Genomic DNA, 18,918 nt, shown 5'->3' with positions numbered 1-18,918 from the left:
AACTCACCCGTTAGTTGTCCCCGGGACTAAAGGTGAAGATGATTTCTCCATTAACATTGGCTCCTGGTTACGCAGGTAGATGATATTTATTACAATATGGTGAAAAAATTTAATACTTTTATCATGATTCATTATCCATGATCAAACTATACATAACCAAACCAAACCAGTGCTAAATCCGACGCCTCTATATACAACCCGCTGAATAAAAACACAATGCATAAACTCATAGCAAAATCAAATGGTATCATAAGTTTACCACCAGTCACCCTGGTCGTGCATGGCAGCAGCGACCTTGCTGAAACCAGCAATGTTGGAACCGGCAACGAGCGAAGGCAGGTTGCCCTCGGCGGGAGTACAGTACTCCTTGGCGGTCTCGAGACCGTTCTGGAAGCAGGCGGCCATGATGTCCTTGAGGCGGGCATCGACCTCCTCGCTGGTCCAGCTGAGGCGGGCGGAGTTCTGGGCCATCTCAAGACCAGAGACGGCGACACCACCGGCGTTGGCGGCCTTACCGGGGGCGTACCAGATGGCATCGGCACCCTTGTTGGCGTTGCGGTGGGCCTCGAAGACGTCGATGGCCTCCTGGGTGCAACCCATGTTGGAGCCCTCGGCGATGAACTTGGTGCCGGCGGCGATGAGGGCCTGAGCCTCCTCGCCGGAGACCTCGTTCTGGGTAGCAGAGGGAAGGGCAACGTCGACCTTGCCAACGTGGGTCCAGGGACGGGCACCGGGGATATACTTGAACTTCTTGGAGAACTTGTCGCTGGTGGCGATGGAGGAGAGCTGCTTGCGCTCGACCTTGAGGTCGGCAATCAGGTTGATCTCCTCGGGGGTGAAGCTGCCCTCCTGCTCGGTGAGGATGAGCGAACCCTGGGAGTCGGAGAGCGAAACCACGGAACCGCCAAGCTCGATGATCTTAAGAGCGGCGTACTGAGCAACGTTACCGGATCCGGAGAGGGCAACACGCTTGCCGGCGAAGGACTCCTTGCCGCCCGAGACGTGCTTAATCATGTGCTCAACGTACTGAAAATTCCCCGATTAGTCTCCGTTGCCACACAAAGGACTTGGCATATGAAAGACTTACGTAAACGACACCGTAACCAGTGGCCTCGGGGCGGATCAGAGAACCACCCCAGCTGCCGCCCTTGCCGGTGAGTACACCCTCCCACTGGTTGCGAATCTTCCGGTATTGCCCGAACATGAAACCAACCTCACGGCCGGTAACACCAATGTCACCAGCGGGAACGTCGGTGTCGGCACCAATGTGCTTAGAGAGCTCGGTCATGAAGGCAACACAGAAGCGGCGAATTTCGTTGTCGGACTTGCCCTTGGGGTCGAAGTCGGAACCACCCTTACCACCACCCATGCTCAGACCGGTGAGAGCATTCTTGAAGATCTGCTCGAAACCCAGGAACTTGAGGATGGAGAGGTTGACGGTGGGGTGGAAACGGAGACCACCCTTGTAGGGACCGAGAGCCGAGTTGAATTGCACACGGTAGCCACGGTTGATCTGGGGCTGGTGGTTGTCATCCTCCCAGACGACACGGAACTGAATGACACGCTCGGGAACGGAGACGACGGCGAGAGCCTTGCGGTACTCGGGGTTCTTCTCGAAGAGGGAAGAGTTCTCAAGGGTCGAGACAAGCTCTATAGGTCCATTAGCATTCGTATCTCTTGATAAGACAAGAGATAGAGATAGGCATACCATTGTAGGCCTGCTCGAATTCGGGCTCGTGAGGAAGGTTAGACATGGTGGTGTATTAGTGAGAGATAGATAGGTAATTGATGAGATAGAAAACAAAGATAGGATGGGATGAAAGAGCAGAGATCAAGAGGAGAAGAGAGAAGGGATTTATATTTGCCTGGAGCCTCCCCTCCCCGCCTTCATCCGCGGAGAGTAGAGGAATGCCCTCCCCCGGCCGGCGTCGGAACCCCCCGCCGACGGAAGGCCGCTGATAAAAAATCCCGGCAGTTTCTCTCGTTCAATTCCATCGTGCAATCCTTACTGCGCCCGGCCAATCAGAGTCCAGGGATTGTACAGCGGCGCGGGCGGTGAGAGATCCCGGGGCAGGTCCGAAATTCGGGGCGGGGCTTGGAGTTATCAGAATGATTCTGGTCACAGTTTGCTTTATCTCTACAGCGGATATCGCCCCGAGAATCTCCGCCCTGCCCACGAGTTTTTCTCGGAAGGGGTGGCGTTTTCGTCTCGGTGTGCAATTTGGTCTACTACAATACGTGTTCTCTGTATGCTACTCTGCACCTATGCTACTTGGCACTTGGATACTACTCTGCACTGTCAGAGTAGTATTAGAAAATCTTTATTCAATTCAATATGTAAAGCTGATATCTCGCTACATGCAACACGTGAGCACTATCCCCAATTAGGTCAAGACGACCCGCTGTTCCTGGAGCCCCACGTGCTTGATCATGCTTATCTGGTACTTGTCTCGGAGTGCACTCAGAGTACATAGTGGTCTACTTGTACAGGTACTTGTACGTGGTATGATAAAGTCTACGAGTAAGATATCTATATCCCCTACTCATACCAAACACCATTAGCAATTTGAATCTCACAAAAGCAATAGCTATCACGGCCAAATGGACATTAATCCAGGTATTACCAACCACTACCGGTGATCACTGATAAGAACGAAGATCAAGGAGGGGTAGAGCGGGGATCATGCCACTTTACTTATCATTACTGTTTTTGGAATCCGGAGTACACAAGTCTCTGGTGCACGGCTTACTCTCATGCCCGGATCCTGTCTCAGATGACTGCCGACACCCCACGGGTTGGAGCACGGACATATGTACACATATCGGAGACTGGAGAGATTCGGGGAGACTCGAAGAGGGACTCGGGTGACTCTGTAGCATGTACTCTGGAGTACGGATTTGCCGTCGGATCCAAACTCAACTAAGTAATGGTAGAGTATTTGTACTCTTGTCGATCATAGGTTAATTGAACAAACTCTTTGCCTCTTCGCACTTATAAGTACAAGAGGATTGTGCAAGCACATGGGCATTCGCTGTGACCTCATCCAACCAGTATTGGCCATATCCCCGCATGATCTCCTTTGTCCAGAGCACCGGGGACTCTGCATTACTTCATACAAGAACTCAAGAACTGACCTTGCTGCAGGCACATAAACTGGACATGTCCGTTCAGTTGGAAGCTGTTGCCAAGCTCCTGCTAATGCATTTCGTTCCCGGTACTCGGGTGTTGTGCCATATATCCTGGGGATGGCGTACTGCTGGATGTATTGGGTACATGAGGCAAGTTGCATGGGTAGCTTTACGCTTGGACTGGGCTGGTTCAACTACTGTACTCGATGCCAGACACGCTAGTCGGCTATTTCCCCAGTAGGGTAATCCCGTGGAAGTGAGAATCTTCAGGTTAGGCATGTAGACGATGCAGAATAGCTACAACTAGAAACACCCCGCATATACCCAAACTCATGCCGGTCCGTCAGAAGACTTCCCTAACAGGCAATGGTTGAAGCTATACAAGATACATATCCGCAATGATCACTCCGTAGACCGTGCGAGACCCGGCCAGCCCGTCTCGCTTGTGGATTCCGGTTCACCTGTACCGACAATTGTCTGATGATGCTACCATTCTCGCCGAATCTAAAACTAACCACACTCTACTCCGTACTGTGTGCACGTATATAGCACGGAATAATTAAGAAATCATCAATCCGGAATACACCGACCATCCAACTCAGCTTTATTACGAGTACAGTTCATATCCCGGTGGCAATATTCATTTAAACTCGCATTCCCATCAGACGTAAGCTAAATCCAAATCCAGCCGCAGTGGCGAGTGATTACCCTTGGATAACCCAGTAGGGTAAGTCCTCCGTGGCGCAAATGGGGCTAGTGAGAATAGTGGCTTGTCGCTTACGAGCCACTGTGGCGGTCTGTGGCGTGCAGATCGCACGATACTAGGCTCTAAAATTTCAAATAGGGTTTCGTTTGTACTCCATAGTCCGTAGTACAATAGTACATAGCAGCGGTAGCATTCGTACGCGCACTTGTAGTGAAGGCAGGTCATGTGCGGATGCCATGCAAACTCAAAGACGGTGAAGACTGAATTCCAGGAATTCCCTAGGCCCAGCATATGCATCTGCAGCGGATGGCCCAATGACAGTAGCGCATCATATAACAGTACAGGAGCCAAGTAGATATATGCGCCGTGGGCTGCGCGCTGTAAGCTCTGCCACCGTCATTGCAGACAATACGAGGCTAGCGGCTCGGTTAGATGCGTTCTGGGCCAATCATTCGCGGCGGGATTAGAAGACGTTTCGGGTGTGAATGCATGTGACCTGCATTTGGCGTTGACGTCGAGGATTGTACAGATATTGCGTTGCTTTTATTTATAAGTATGGAGTACGGAGTACAGAGATTGAAGTTGGATGCTCACCGCATCTTGACAAGGTGAATTGTTCTATTTTGATTATGCCGTTGCGAATGGGGCTTGACTGGCTGTGGTGCAAGTAGTATAGCAAGTGTGGTGCATATGGAGCACCAACACACAACACACATAGTGACATGTGGCAAGTCCATTCAAATCCACAAGAAGATCCGTCAAGTCGAAGTTTTATGGCTACGAAGGACTCGGGGTACACTTGACAGTCGGGTGAACCAAGTCCACCCGTGTGCAATCAGAATAAAGATGCCCTATAATATTCTCTGCTATAGCCGCCGCCGAGTCAGATCTAAAAATGGCGGTCTCTGATTGGATACCGGAGATTACTTTCTTTTTCCTTCATTGTAAGAGTGGACTGTTGAGACTGTGGACTCGGTGTCTTCTACGACGTACTCGGGCTCTGAGAGGGGTATAATTGTGCTACGTTCGTCTAACCAAGCTGGTGAATGCCAATGGGATAGCTGGGAATTGAGAGATGCATATGAAAGAAGGACAACTCAATTGCGGCAGGGGTCTTTGAGAGTATTCCGTTTTGGTGCTTGAATGGTTGTTGATGACACCGCCTATCTGACAGATGATCAAGTGAAATATCAATACAGAGTACTACTTGTATGTAACGCATAAGTAAGCCAGGTGTTTAATGAACACCGTCTTTTATACAGAAGAATACAGATAGAATAAAAAGATCTAGCGCGGGGGATCGGATCGGATTAGACGATCGGAAATCATAGTGAAAGTAAAATATTAAAAGAACACAAAAACACACACAGAAAAAGAGTGGGAAAGGGTAAAAAAGGGTAAAAGTGGTAAAAGACCCGAATGGAGAGCGTCCTCCGTGGGAGAAATGGGCTGGATCGGCCAATCAGAGAGAGTACTCTGACGCGACTCATCTCAGTCGAAATAATACGGTATCAGAGAGTATCAGAGAGGTATAGAGAAATATACAAGTACAGTAGTGTCTACAGAATAAGAGCACAAGTATAGATTAGAATGCATTGTGAATACAGAGTAGAATAACAAAACTTGCATACTTTGGCTGGCTGGACTGACCGTTTATGAACATTCACGGATCTTAGACCGGGTAGACCCGTTCCTGCGCGAGTCTAGTCGAATATACAAGTCCACTCTTTCTTTCTTTTCTTTGAATCCACCAGGCGCGTGCGTTTCCCTGTCTCGTCTCATCTCTCGTCATCTCCCCTACTTTCCTTTTCCTTTTATCTTTTCTCTCTTCTCTCTTCTCTCTCCTCTTCTCTTCCTATTGACATGGTATAACTCAATTGTATAATCTGATGGGCCTTTGTTGAATCCATAGCTATACCTCCGTACCTGTCATGATTACGGCTCCCTGTACCGTCGCTAGATGACCGCATTAAACAGATGTCTGTGAACGATCCCAACCCTGGCAGGAGTCTAGGTCTTTCTATAAAGAATCTTTTTCGTCCCTCGTCTTCTACGTCCTCTTCACCGTCGCCGCGACGCAGGGTTTCTCTTTTCCGTCGCCGTCGAAGCGTCTTTTCGCAAAAGTAATCCCTACTGTTCGCATGAAAATAAACCGCGAAGATACTAAGAGGTGCCTCGACCAGAACTCCTGATCCTAATCCTGACCCTGAACCCATCAATCGCCCCTCGTCCGGGACCCCTATGGAACCAAACAACACCCAATTCGACCCAGCTACGATGTTTGGGATCTCAGAAGTCTCGCAAGGCAGCTCGGGGGACAGTTTTGACCTTTGCGACTGGTTTTCGCGGTATCAGAACTGCCAGCGTTATTTCCTAGACCATGCCCAACACAGTGGTCCCGTCCAGGGTCTCTCTGCGTTCCTGAACATTCGACTCCCTTTCCAACGTCAACCCAATCCCATCTTCAATTCCGCCTCGTCGATTCCTACTCTTCCTCCCGGACAGGCTACACCTTCTTCCTCTTCGCCTCTACCGCCGTCCGTCTCCCTCATCCCCTACATCAGACGTCTTGTGGCTACAGGAATGGATTTCCCCGGGGTGCTTCAGGGGTTCTTTGGCGACGATTGGGGGCCAGGCATTGGGCCGCTACATGAGCAGGAGCGTCGCAATTACCTATTCGCAGCCAAAAGTGGTGGGTGGGCAGGGGCGAAGAAGGATTACGACATGCCGCCGCAAGAGACTATTCCTTTCTTTCGGCCGCTCCAGGGACCGTTGGACCCTGAAATTGAGGCGGCCGAAAGGAGCTGGAGCGAGTGGTTGGCTATGGAGGATTGGATGGTTGGGCCGCGAGCGCCCGATCTGGATTCGTCTTCTGCATCGCATCGACGAAGTTCTCGGGGGTAGTTTTCCTTTTTTTTTTTTTTTCTCTCTCGGGGAAGTCATGATTTCTATTAATATGTTCTGTTTTTCCTGTTGGGCTATACACAATATATTCAGCATGTCATTTTACGGTGTTCAGCGCTGTTGATAGCGAGTTTCTTCGATACTTTTGATTGTCTGTCCATTGTGGCCCTTGACGGGCTATGCATTACTGCTGAGGCGGAATATATGATTATTTCAGTGTCACACGCACTTCTGTCCCTCTTTGTCGCTTTACCCCCTTTGTTACCTTACAGCAGCCAGGCTGACCCCCGGTGGCGTTAATCTGAACTAAAAGAGTTAGACGAACGATCGGGGTTCCACCGGTTTGTTTCCAAGGACCGGGACCACAAAGTGGCGCTATCCTATTTAGGCCTGGCGCGGGAAGCATTCCCTTGGATAGCAGTGGAGCTGGGTGGCGGAATTCCCATTTATTCCCGGATACCTTGACGGTTTGGGTAAAGGTAAACATAGGGGGAGGTCCCGGTACTGTACTACATAAAGACGGAGTCTCCTACGGAGAGATAACTATCTAGAGCCCAAAGTAGAAGAAGATGATAGTAAGTCTTCAACTAACTTAATTCTCCGGGTTAGTGGTTTTCTGGAGTCTTCGACTGACTCGTGAAGTGGTCTTTTTCAGTAAGGGCTTATTCCCTACGGGGTATCCAGTTCGGGAAAACATGTGGCGGAGCTGAAAAAAAAATTATCCACTATACTTGATGGGGTTAGTGTTAGATGCGTTCGTCACTAAGGGGTCATCTCATTGGTCCGGATATTCCTTTGCATATGCTAGCCAGATCAAAAGTCAATTATGCAAAGTACGGAATGAGTACGGCCATTCAGCGTTGACCATGTATGAATAGAACATGAGTGAGTATGCAGTACGGAATACGCGCAAGGATTATGCAGGACCACTCAATTCGATGTATCTCGAACGGAAAAGTCCGTACCTACAGATATCCTGCAGAAACAGTCGGAGAATTAATTTCTGTCAAATCAACTGTCGTCGATCGACGCGTCATCTAGCATATTGCCCGTACTCTGTACATTGTACTCATATGAGTTTTTCTATTATGGAGCAATTTGCTCGTACAAAGTACTCTGCACAGAGCACATGGTATTTGTAATTGGACCCTGATCACAAGGGAACCGTGCGAACGGGCGGACCGAGTGTTGATGCAGTGCGTCGAAAGTACAAGTCCAGCTGAGTAGGGCTGGTCATTAGCATATTTTCCGTCCGAGTTTTCATCTCTGCGATATCCTTGGTTGACGCTGGAAGATCGTTATACATGACTGTTTCCTGATTCGTGTGACGTCCGAGAGCACGATGTTCGAGCGTCATCCAATCTACATCCATATCTCTACAACAGGTACTCCGTACACCGGTTCCTCTCGATCAGATCTTATACCGAACGCCCAGTGGATCATCGAAAAGAAAAACACACAAACCCCTCGGTACCAAAAATGCTAGATCTCTTTTCCCGATAGAGCCAGCCATTGCTCGTTGCGTCCCGCGGTTCGAGGACGTGTCCCAATGCTGTTACGTCAGTGTTTGTTCTCGGGTCCGTCGTGTGTTTCAGGGGTAAGTAGTATATAGATATCGGGTAATTCTCGTACGAGAGCGAACTCTTCACGGGACGGAGTAAGGACCAACGGCTCTCGCTACGGAATCGCTGTGCGGATCGGGCCGGTGGCAGTAAACGTACTTGTATGCAGTCGGGGGTTATGTCGGATAACTATCGGGTGTTCGGATTGATGCCGTCGAATTTGTAGGACTATACCTAAATATTATCCTGGATTAACTCACTATTATCTAAATCTGTTACGGAATGTGCTCTTCATCGGATACTTTTTCCATCCATCACCTGAGTTGCCAATTTTCTGCCAGATTTCTGCCTTCGCTATACTTGTGCCTTAATGCCTGATTACATAATATTATATTATATTATGTAATTGCACGTGACCGCTCGACCAACTATCGTAATGGCTCTCGCAAGTTCCGTTTATCAACCGCCAGCAACATAGGGCAATGCCCCGATCATTCACTCTAATATAACCAAGACCACCTGCTGGCTAAGTGAGAGTGGTGGTCTGTAAAAATGACCATCACGACAACGGCGCCATCGCCATCATCCGCCGAACAATGGAGACTCTTCCTCGACCAATGTCTAAAGCACCGCATAGACGCGAATGAGTTTAAGAATCTATCAACTCTACTGGCTGCGCGGTGTCAGGTTGCGGAACCTGTCTTGGTGGACGTCCTCTGTGATGTGCGCGCGGTGGGCGCCGCCGCGGGTATCAAGTGGGATCCCTTGATCCCGGTTTATATAGACTCTCTGTGTAAGACGGAGCGGGTGAGAATTTCATCTGTGCTAGGAGGGTTGTTGAAACGGTCGTCTATTTTACCGCAGTCGCAGCCGCAGTCACAATCATCGGATGAAAGCGAAAAATCGAAGCAACAGACGAAAAATGGCTACACGCTCATGACAGACATCAGAGTCATCCAGGATGTCATGCTTGCTGTTTCTACCGGGAATAGCACGCCTGGGACTGCGGCTGAGGCGATGGATATTTTCTCTGCTGCGGTGGATTGGATCCGGACTGTTATTGCGTGGCATCAGCAGTATCAGCAGACCGGGGGTTTGATGGGGTCCCCGGATGTGGTGTCATTGTTTGAGTCGTTGGGGATTTTGCTCGCGGCTTTGTCAGGGACGCCTAAAGGGCTTGATGTGCTTTCATCTGATAATGAGGGTATTCTCTGTTCCTTCCGACCCACGTTCAATACCAATGCTAACTGGACAGGTTTCAAAATCAAACTCGGACAGGCCCTTTCGGCCTATCTCCCCCTCTGCGTCGAGGTTTCTCTTCCCCTCCGGAATCGGCTGGATAGCTTGCAAAAAGAGTTTAATCTCTACGGCGAGTCGGCGTCCAAGTCATTGGACATGACCATGATGGACGGGATGAATGTTAATGCGCTTCAATTCGAGGCCTCGGTTATGGATGGGCCTGTGATCAATTCGAGAGCTGGTCTCTACGTTTATATAAATTCAATGCTGGTCGGGCGGCCGTTGATTGATGATAATATGCTGCTTAGCTATCTCATTAATCGCTATGGGGTAAGACACTTTTTTCCGAGGGATGGTTCAATTCAGCTGACAATTACAGGGCCATTATAAAGTTCTGATTGAAGAGATGATCACAGCTTCGTTTGATGTGCTGTCAAACGCCATGTACCGCAGCGAATCCAACCGCACCATGTTCATATTCCGTTCATTCCTGGTGAACAAACTTCCCGCATTCTTCGCAACCATGCTAGCTGCTTCAATGGTCTCCGTCCCTATGGAACTCTGCATCAGCAACGCCCTCGGTCGCCTCAATCCGAATACCTTTCCGTCATTCTCGCAGATGTTCTCCATGCAGGGTAATACGGTCCTGTCGGACGTGAGGCAGGAATTTCTGTTCGCTTGCGCGTCTCATCGACTTATTCCTGAATCTAGCATTGAGCGACTGTTAGGAGAGAATCCGATGCAAGCGGTTCCGGTCGGGTATGTGAAGGATGACCTTGTATCGCAGATATATGCGAATCCGGAACGGGCGGAGCAGTTGATTAATGATATTGAGTCGATGGAGGGAAATGCGAATGCTATTGTGGGGGCAATTACAGAGGTGAGTCCACCATATTCTCCAAGTGGTAAACCATGCTAACTTGCCAGGTTATACATCAACTCTGTAACCAAAAGGAAAGCATGACATTGAAAAGCATCTGCAACTCTCTTTCGCGACGACCCCAGGCACTGGATGTGATTCTGCTTTTCCGCAGCACGAAACAGATTCTTCAACCACTCTGCACGCTACTTGATAACTGGCACTGGGATGGCGACCAAGGCGAGAACCAGCCCGTCTACGATGAATTTGGAAGTATCCTACTTTTAATCTTGAACTTCAAGTATCGCTACGATCTGAAGCCGTACGAGTTGGGTATTAGCAGTGACGATTCCTTTGTGCTCAAATTGCTGGACCGGGGATCGTGCAGCCAGAAACTGGAGGATCTGACAGAGAAGCAGAATAAGGATCTCGGGGCGTGGATTGGCGCGCTGTTTATCGCCGAGGGGATTAGCGAGGAGACCATGTCGAATTGTAGTCCGCAGGAGTTTTACCTTCTTGTTACTACGCTGTTCAGTCAGAGTCTTGGGGCGTGCGAAGCAGGGAAACTGGAATTTGAGACGTTGAAAGGCGGATTTGAATACCTACTTGAACCATTCTTACTGCCGTCCCTCGTGGTCGCGTTGGGATGGCTAGGAAACCGGATCTGGGAATCAGAGAACGAACCGACAATCGCGCTGAAAACGCTTCATTCCCTGGTAAGTCCGACTTCAATCTCCGGCGAAGCGCAAGCCATCCACCAGACAGTCCTGAGCATGACGGCACGAACCCTCGAAGAACAACTCAAAGATGTTCGCGCGCGACACCCCTCACGAACAGATATCAAGCCCATTCTCGACGCCCTCGAACCGCACCTCTCTTTCCAAAGGACAGGGAGCTGCCACCGCACCGAGCTAGAGAGCTGGACGCATTCGGGAAATGGTGGCGCAGGAGGCCTTCTGGGTAGTATTCGCAATACGTTCCAGTCGCTGGTGCTTTGGAGCACGAATCCAGACATTAGCATGGCACCACCGTCGTACACACATCGGCAGGTTGTGGCGGGGATGAGGATGCTGGGCGCGTCACGGGTCTTGCGGGCGCTGGAGGAGGAATTGAAACTGCAGACTGAAGCAGGAAGCGGGGATCTGGCACTGGATGTTGCCGCGATGATAGTCAGTGCGCCGATGCTGGAGTCGTTCACAGCGGACCAGATGCACTACCACCCGTCCGATAACAAGGACCAATCGCAGCAGAGCAAACAACAACAAGCAGCGAACAATCTGCGCATTCCAGTCCTCACCCTCCGTGACGCCCTAAGCATCCGCCACCAAGATGTGCCAAGGACTTCGGAGAAAGACCCGCTACGAGCGGAGATGATCGTTCGACTATACCGACGCGTGAACGCCGTGACGGCCCCAACGGCGCAGGTACCGAGCTTGGACGTCAGCAACATCCTCGGCAACATGCCCGTGACCGACCAATCAGCGCAGCAGCAGGCGCAATCACAGTCACAAACCCAACAGCAATCACAACAACAGCAGCAAGCACAACAGCAAGCACAGTCGCAAGAACAGCAACAACAAAATCAAATGGACCTCGATGCGAATGCGGGGGATAGTGACTTCAGCCATATGCTGGATACGGCGGCTGCGGCGGCTGGAGATGGCGGGGGGGGCATGGATGGGATGGGTATGGGGACAGGGCTGGATACGAGTATTGACGATGTGTTGAATGCGGCGGATATAGCGGCGGTTGGGAATCCGGAGTTTTTGGATCTGGATATGGAGGGGATGTTCTAGTATGCGCTGCGCGTTGAGTGTACTGTGTATAGATTGCGTTTAATGTGTGGTAGGAATATGCGCTCGGAATATATATCTATGGTGCTACCGTTACTCCGTCCAATTATTGTCTCTTAATTCGAATAACAAACAAATCCTTCAGAGTACTGTACTCCGTACACAATACAAATAACTCGGCAGTCACAAACTGCAAGAACTCCGTACAAGGTACGGAGTGCCATGCAAAATGCACGCCCGTCACACCGCACGTGAACACCCAATCACTACCCCTGAACGAACGTGATGAGAAGCAGCTGCGGCTGCAGAGATACAATTCTGCAGAATCGCATCGCATCGAGTCTTGTATTGTATTTTTTATTGTTTGTCACTTTATTGTGGGGGATACAATTACAAGTGCAAGTAGTATGTTCCTGCAGTGAAAGATCAGCAGTTCCTAATGCACTGATAAGTACTTTTGGTAATTGGGAGTGTCGGTTTGCATCACCTGGCTGGAAGGGGCAAGTTGGGTCCGACTATACTCCGGTGGTTTGTACATGAGTCGAATTCGAATCAGGTAGAGAGCAAGAAGGCATAGTAATTGAGAGCTTAATCAAAGTGCAGAGACAATACTATTATATCTCGAACAACGGGTGGATATTGCTTTTATCTGATGCGATAGTATCATGCTTGGACACATATGGGCACTGTGCGTGGTGAGGCGGTTTAGTCATTCGGGTGAGAGCCGGAAAAAACACCGAATACAGTAATGCTGTCACTGTCACGCTGATCACAGATAGCACATAACAAGTATCGCACGGAGTGTAGTTGCTGTGTTCAGGTACAGAGTAGTGATAGCGAGGGATTTATCATCATATATAATCCATAGCTTCCATCGCGAAAAAGGAAGAAGTCGTAAAAAACTTACAACCACGTGCCATAGCAACGTAGCCCGCACGTGTGAAGTTCTGCCGAGAAACTTACCACAGGCCACACACTAACATAGTTAACATAGTACCAAGGTCTGGCCCGGCAGCAGCAGGTGACTAAGAAAAGCGACTTTGTGTTTGCGCAGATCCAGCGGCATAATTCCTTCTGCTGGAAGCGACAAACAGGAGCAGGAGCCGTTCTGCCGGATGTTAGTCGAAGTTTATACGGCTGTAAAGTGAACTCGGGAAATAGGGGGGAGTCGAGTGGATTACTACATTGGGAGGATGGTTACCGGTGGTGTGGTTTTGTTATTGCCTAGCAACAGGTTGTATGATGTACTCTGTACTTGTACTCTGTATTTCCTTGCTTGGTTTTACTTGTACTTGACTGCTGATGTATGTCTGATAATCCTGATATCAAAAATCAGACCAGGTGGTCCGTGTATGAACCGTGGTTCTATGCGGAGTGGTCATACCACAGGTACAATGCCTTGTACGGGAGTATATCTTGTACAACATCAACATGATCGCATTGAGCATACATAGTATTATGTACCCCGGAGTAGAAAGTACTGCGTATCTCAAAAGAAAGCATGCTATAGACACTAGTAGAGGTTATGAATAGAATTGCGTATACCGTACCTCTGTAACAAAGACTAATGTCGGTACTTACGGTATGAAATACCGTCGCTGATCAGTGAGGGGCGTTTGCCACGGTTGGCCCTTGTGGAGCTACTAGTCTACTTAAGAGTTAGTATGTGACCACTCGAACCCCTGTTTGTTTACTGTACTTTACTTTACATTTCAATACTGTATTTCTTATGGGTTACAAATATTGAGTACAGAGGACATAGTACAGGAGAATTAAATAGTCTATGCAGAGAGTGATATCGAAAAGGAGAATATTTGTATAATGTATCATTGAACAAGTAAAGTGATATGATCATAATAGAATTATATACTTTATACGTACAGGGACTGAATACAGTAATACGTGTGATAACAGTGACCGGGATCGCTGCTCCACACTTTACGGCCGTCGCGCTCTTTCATCGGCGGTGCTAACTAACCATATCACACTCCATCTTCTCGTCTCTCTCGTCTCTCCAATCCTTTCTACTCTCTACCCTCTGCCCTTTCTACCCTTTCTACCCTGTCCTCCATCCTCCTACTCTCCTTCTGTATCATCTCCTCTCTCACCACAATCAATAGGATACACATTCATTCCCTGTCTCGAACCCTTTCCTACTCACCCTTGCGTATCTGGAGATTTCTCGCCGTCTTGTCTCGCCTATTCGCTTCCTGCGCCTTTCATCTGTCGTCATCCTGTTAATTTGGTTTATTTTTATTCCCTCCTGCTCATCTCACGATCCTCTAAAAGTCGGTCTCTCGTTCAATTCCATTTGATCTCGAGGTTCGATCATTCTGCCCCGGATTCATTCGCTTATCCAGTCATTCACTCGTCGATTCTCGATTCATTCTCTCATTCATCCAAGCGCAATTGCCACCACTGCTGGTACGTAATACCCCCCAGCATTCCGCGCATCGGGTTCTCCCCCTAGTCTCGTCCATTCTCCCCACCTGCCCTTCCAAAGCATTCTCGCTATCCTCTCGTGCCTCGTGCGCTCGTGCTGAAAGAGTGCATCCCCATTGACATTACTCGACAGTTCTGCCATCATCCCTTCATTGACCACAATCGACCATCGACTCCCCATCTTTTGATAATCGAGCCGTTTCATCGTTCGCATTAAGGATGCCTATTGGATCCTCTTGCACATAATCGTCTCTGGTCAAAGACCTGTGTGCAATGAACAGACTTCCAAGAGATATGGAACCCTCAAGACGACCGATTCCTCCGTTGAAAATCGTCAAAGGCGACTTGAATTCTGTCGCTGTTGGGCCCAATCAACATACCTCTCGTTACTATAGCTCTCCAACTAATTCACGATTCACGCCCCCAATGACTCCCCACACTGTCAAAGAAGAAGCGGAGGAAGAGGAAACCGACAATAGCAACAACGATACCACCATGGAGGAGCGATCAGAGCCTCCCAGAGCCATCTTCCACAACTACCTCCGTGCTTTTTATCCGTTCCATCCCTCTGGAGACGTCTCCCCCTCCACCGTCACCTTACCGTTGGACCAAGGCGACATCATCCTAGTCCACTCGGTCCACATTAACGGTTGGGCCGATGGGACCTTGCTGGATACCGGCGCTCGCGGCTGGTTGCCCACCAACTACTGCGAGGCTTACGACCAAATCCCCATGCGCCCCCTTCTCAAAGCATTAACGGACTTTTGGGAGATGATTAGAGGAGGATGCGGGTCATCACTGCAGGATTTTGGTAATCAGGATTTAATGCGGGGATTGATAGCCGGTGTGCGATTTCTTTTGGTAAGTGGACTACGCCGCACTATGTTTTCACGCACAAAGAAAGCGGGGAACATCCGTGCAGTAGAACTAACCAGACAAGGAAAAATCCGAATGCCTCACACGAGAATCATCCCTGGTCAAGCAGCATGACGGACTGCGCCGTACCCGAAAAGGATTGTTGTCCGACCTGTCGTCCCTGGTGAAAACCGCCAAGAATTTCCAGGATATCGCCAATGGTACTCCCATGGACGAGGAGGTCGAGTACATCTTGGATGAGATGTTACTCAAGGCCTTCCGTATTGTTACGCGTGGCGTACGCTTCCTCGATGTTTGGACCGAAGAGGTCGGTCTCAGTCGAACCATCGCTGAGCTGGAACACTCTAATGTGCACGGAGCCGACGGCCAATACGATAACCCGCTTACTCCCCCCTCCGACACCTTTCCCGACCGTGCTTCTTCCGCGGCTGAAACCGAACGGAACGAGTCTCGCCTTTTAAACCGCAGTCGAATGGACATGAGCCGTGCGTCTACGCGCCTAGACATGGGCGATTCGCAGCCTCGACCAATCTCTGTCTCCACCAAACGGGTCTCACACCGCGTATCATACTCGTCTCCCGCTGCCGCCGCCCGTAACCCCAATATCGCGTCCGAGCGTCTAAATGCCACCTACGATGCTTTTTTGGGGGTTTTGGGGTCCTTCATCGGCCTTCACTTGCAGTCACGCTCCTCCACAGAATTGATCACCACCACTGAACAGTCAGTACAGGCTTGTCGCGCCCTGTTGACGGTAGTCGAGGCCATATGCGAACACGGTATTCATGGTCGGGACCTTCTCGAACAAGCCAAGGAGAACATGTATGAACGTCTCTCGGAACTCGTCCACGCTGCGCGCGATGCTTTTCGACCGGCTCAATCGTCCGATGACGACGTGGTTTTCATGCCTGATGAGGGTAAGCGTCTGGTCGACGCAGCAACAGACTGTGTGCGTGCTGCTGGGAACTGCTGTGCTAAAGCTCGCCTGGTGTTGGAGCAAGTTGGAGATTTTGAAATCGAGTCGGAGGCACAAACAGCACCAACACCGGAGTTGAATAACAATAAGAGCGACCACGATACCCTGAATATCGCTGGACCCCCACCTGAGGAGGAAGTCCAGACTCCTCAACCGCAACGCACGGCCCAGGTAGATCAACAAAGGTCGCTGCGACCGCCGCCGCCGCCGCTACAAATTCCCAGCAACTACAACTTTCACCACCTTTCCCCTTCTGCCACGGCGACTACTGCCTCTGCCACTGCTTCTACCCCCGGCCTGACCGACGATACCACTCCTTCGTCCTTCCACTCCCGTGCTTTGAACAGTCCCGCCCAACCCATCGAAATCTCTTCTTCTCTTCCCTCCGCCACTGCTCTGTCATTCTCCTCTTACGAAGCTGCAGACAGTCTGCGCCGCGGCAGCAATGCCAAATCTGATGTTAGTGAATCCTTTGGCCGTGGTGTTACGAGCACCGGCAGCAGCTTCATGACCTACAACAGCCGACTTCGTGATTCTGAGATGAGTGGTGTTTCGCAGACCTCGACCCGAGCTACCTCGCCTGATCTCAGCAACCAATACCAGCCATCGCTCAAGGGCAGTGTGAGCCATTCGACTTTGGCTGAGGAGAATGAGGAGACCGAGGCCAATATCCTGGAGAAGACATTCGCGCACGAGCTGATCTTCAAGGAAGGTCATGTCATGGGTGGCAGCCTTCGCGCCTTGATTGAAAAACTCACCGCGCACCAGTCCACCCCTGACGCTATGTTCGTCTCGACTTTCTACCTCACCTTCCGTCTCTTTGCTACCCCATTGGAGTTCGCCCAAGCTTTGGCTGATCGCTTCGAGTATATCGGAGACACACCCCACGCTGCTGGCCCCGTCCGTCTGCGTGTCTACAACGTGTTCAAAGGTTGGTTAGAATCCCATTGGCGCCATGATCGCGACAACATGGCGCTCGACTTCATCACGCAGTTCGCCAAGACGACCCTGATGATCCTCCCGTCGGCCGGCAAGCGCCTCGTAGATTTGGCTGAAAAAGTGTCCAAGGTACACGGGCCTGTCGTGCCGCGACTGGTGTCTTCCATGGGTAAGACCAACACAGCTACGGCGCAATATGTCCATCCAGATACTCCTCTTCCGCCTCCGATTTTGGGCAAGAAGGAACACAACCTGCTGAAGCAGTGGAAGAATGGAGAGACTTCATTAAGCATCCTCGACTTCGATCCCATGGAGCTCGCCCGGCAGCTGACCATCAAGGAATCTCGGATTTTCTGCTCGATCCTTCCAGAGGAACTACTCGACACGGAATGGATGAAGAAGTCTGGTTCTCTGGCGGTTAATGTGCGGGCCATGTCTACACTGTCGACAGATCTAGCGCACCTGGTCTCGGATTCGATTCTGCAGCTTGAAGAGCCGAAGAAGCGGGCCGTTGTCATCAAGCACTGGATCAAGATTGCTAACAAGAGTCTGGAATTGAACAACTACGACTCGCTGATGGCGATTATTTGCTCCTTGAACTCGTCTATGATCGTTCGACTCAAGCGCACCTGGGAGATCATCTCGCAGAAGACCAAGTTGACTTTGGAGTACCTGCGGGGGATTGTGGATGTGTCGCGCAACTACTCTGTTCTGCGCCATCGCATCCAGAACCACGTCCCGCCATGCTTGCCTTTCGTGGGCACGTACCTGACCGACCTTACCTTCGTGGACCACGGCAACCAACCATTGCGGCATCTGCCTACTGATGATGGCGAGATGGCTGTTATCAACTTCGACAAGCACATGAAGACGGCTCGTATCATCAGCGAACTGCAGCGCTTCCAGATCCCGTACCGTCTGACCGAGGTTCCCGAGCTCCAGGCTTGGATGCAGAACGAGCTGGTCCGGGTGCGCTCGAACGGCGAGAAGAGCCTTCAGACCTTCTACCGAAGATCCTTGGTTTTGGAACCACGCGAAGTTCCTCCCCGCAACAATGCGCATACCGATTCTACACCTACACCTTCTATCTTGGAAAATGCCAAGGACAAATTCGACTTTCTTTCCTGGACCCATCCCAAATCCAAGTCCGTTGCCACGCATGGTTAATTTCATGACTCTCTTACTCTAATGATTTATGACCTTGTTTTCTTGTTCTCGATATACCTGTTTGTCTACTATTCATTTTTCTGTTTCCTTCTTCGATGCATGTGTGGATATAATACTTTGGGTGGCGCTTGTTTTTTGTTCTATTCTATTTCTGCGCTCGGTTTCTCATTTCTCCTGGATTGGAGTACATGGCTTTCTCTTTTTTTTTTTTTTTCTTTACAATGGGTATCTAGGGTATCTAAAAAGGGTACACAAAAGGATGTTAGATGGTACATCTGAGCTTCGCGGCTCCGGAATGGATTGGTTTGGGAAAAGGCAAATACACATTC

The 18,918-nt window shown here is 50.0% G+C and overlaps 4 protein-coding genes across 4 annotated transcripts; 3 read left to right on the top strand and 1 right to left on the bottom strand.

The window, feature by feature from the left end:
- Positions 1–255: 255 nt before the first annotated feature.
- On the bottom strand, positions 256–1,754 carry ACHE_20564S (glutamate dehydrogenase; the record flags this gene model as incomplete). Its single annotated transcript, XM_043284881.1, has 3 exons — positions 256–1,026; positions 1,088–1,650; positions 1,709–1,754. The coding sequence occupies 3 exons, from the start codon at positions 1,752–1,754 to the stop codon at positions 256–258; spliced, it is 1,380 nt and encodes a 459-aa protein (XP_043133628.1).
- A 4,058-nt stretch (positions 1,755–5,812) lies between these two features.
- Positions 5,813–6,739, top strand: ACHE_20563A (uncharacterized protein; the record flags this gene model as incomplete). The annotated part of the gene is made up of 2 exons (XM_043284880.1): positions 5,813–5,958; positions 6,019–6,739. The coding sequence occupies 2 exons, from the start codon at positions 5,813–5,815 to the stop codon at positions 6,737–6,739; spliced, it is 867 nt and encodes a 288-aa protein (XP_043133627.1).
- A 2,114-nt stretch (positions 6,740–8,853) lies between these two features.
- On the top strand, positions 8,854–12,195 carry nut1 (putative RNA polymerase II mediator complex subunit Nut1; the record flags this gene model as incomplete). The annotated part of the gene is made up of 4 exons (XM_043284879.1): positions 8,854–9,505; positions 9,557–9,870; positions 9,920–10,420; positions 10,468–12,195. 4 exons carry the CDS (start codon positions 8,854–8,856, stop codon positions 12,193–12,195), a joined length of 3,195 nt encoding a protein of 1,064 aa, XP_043133626.1.
- Positions 12,196–14,907: 2,712 nt separating this feature from the next.
- Positions 14,908–18,589, top strand: ACHE_20561A (guanine nucleotide exchange factor; the record flags this gene model as incomplete). Its single annotated transcript, XM_043284878.1, has 2 exons — positions 14,908–15,495; positions 15,575–18,589. 2 exons carry the CDS (start codon positions 14,908–14,910, stop codon positions 18,587–18,589), a joined length of 3,603 nt encoding a protein of 1,200 aa, XP_043133625.1.
- Between the last annotated feature and the right edge of the window lie 329 nt (positions 18,590–18,918).

Source organism: Aspergillus chevalieri, chromosome 2 (assembly GCF_016861735.1).
Source record: "Aspergillus chevalieri M1 DNA, chromosome 2, nearly complete sequence".
Lineage (NCBI taxonomy): Eukaryota > Fungi > Ascomycota > Eurotiomycetes > Eurotiales > Aspergillaceae > Aspergillus > Aspergillus chevalieri.
This window is presented reverse-complemented; position numbering and strand designations above follow the sequence as displayed.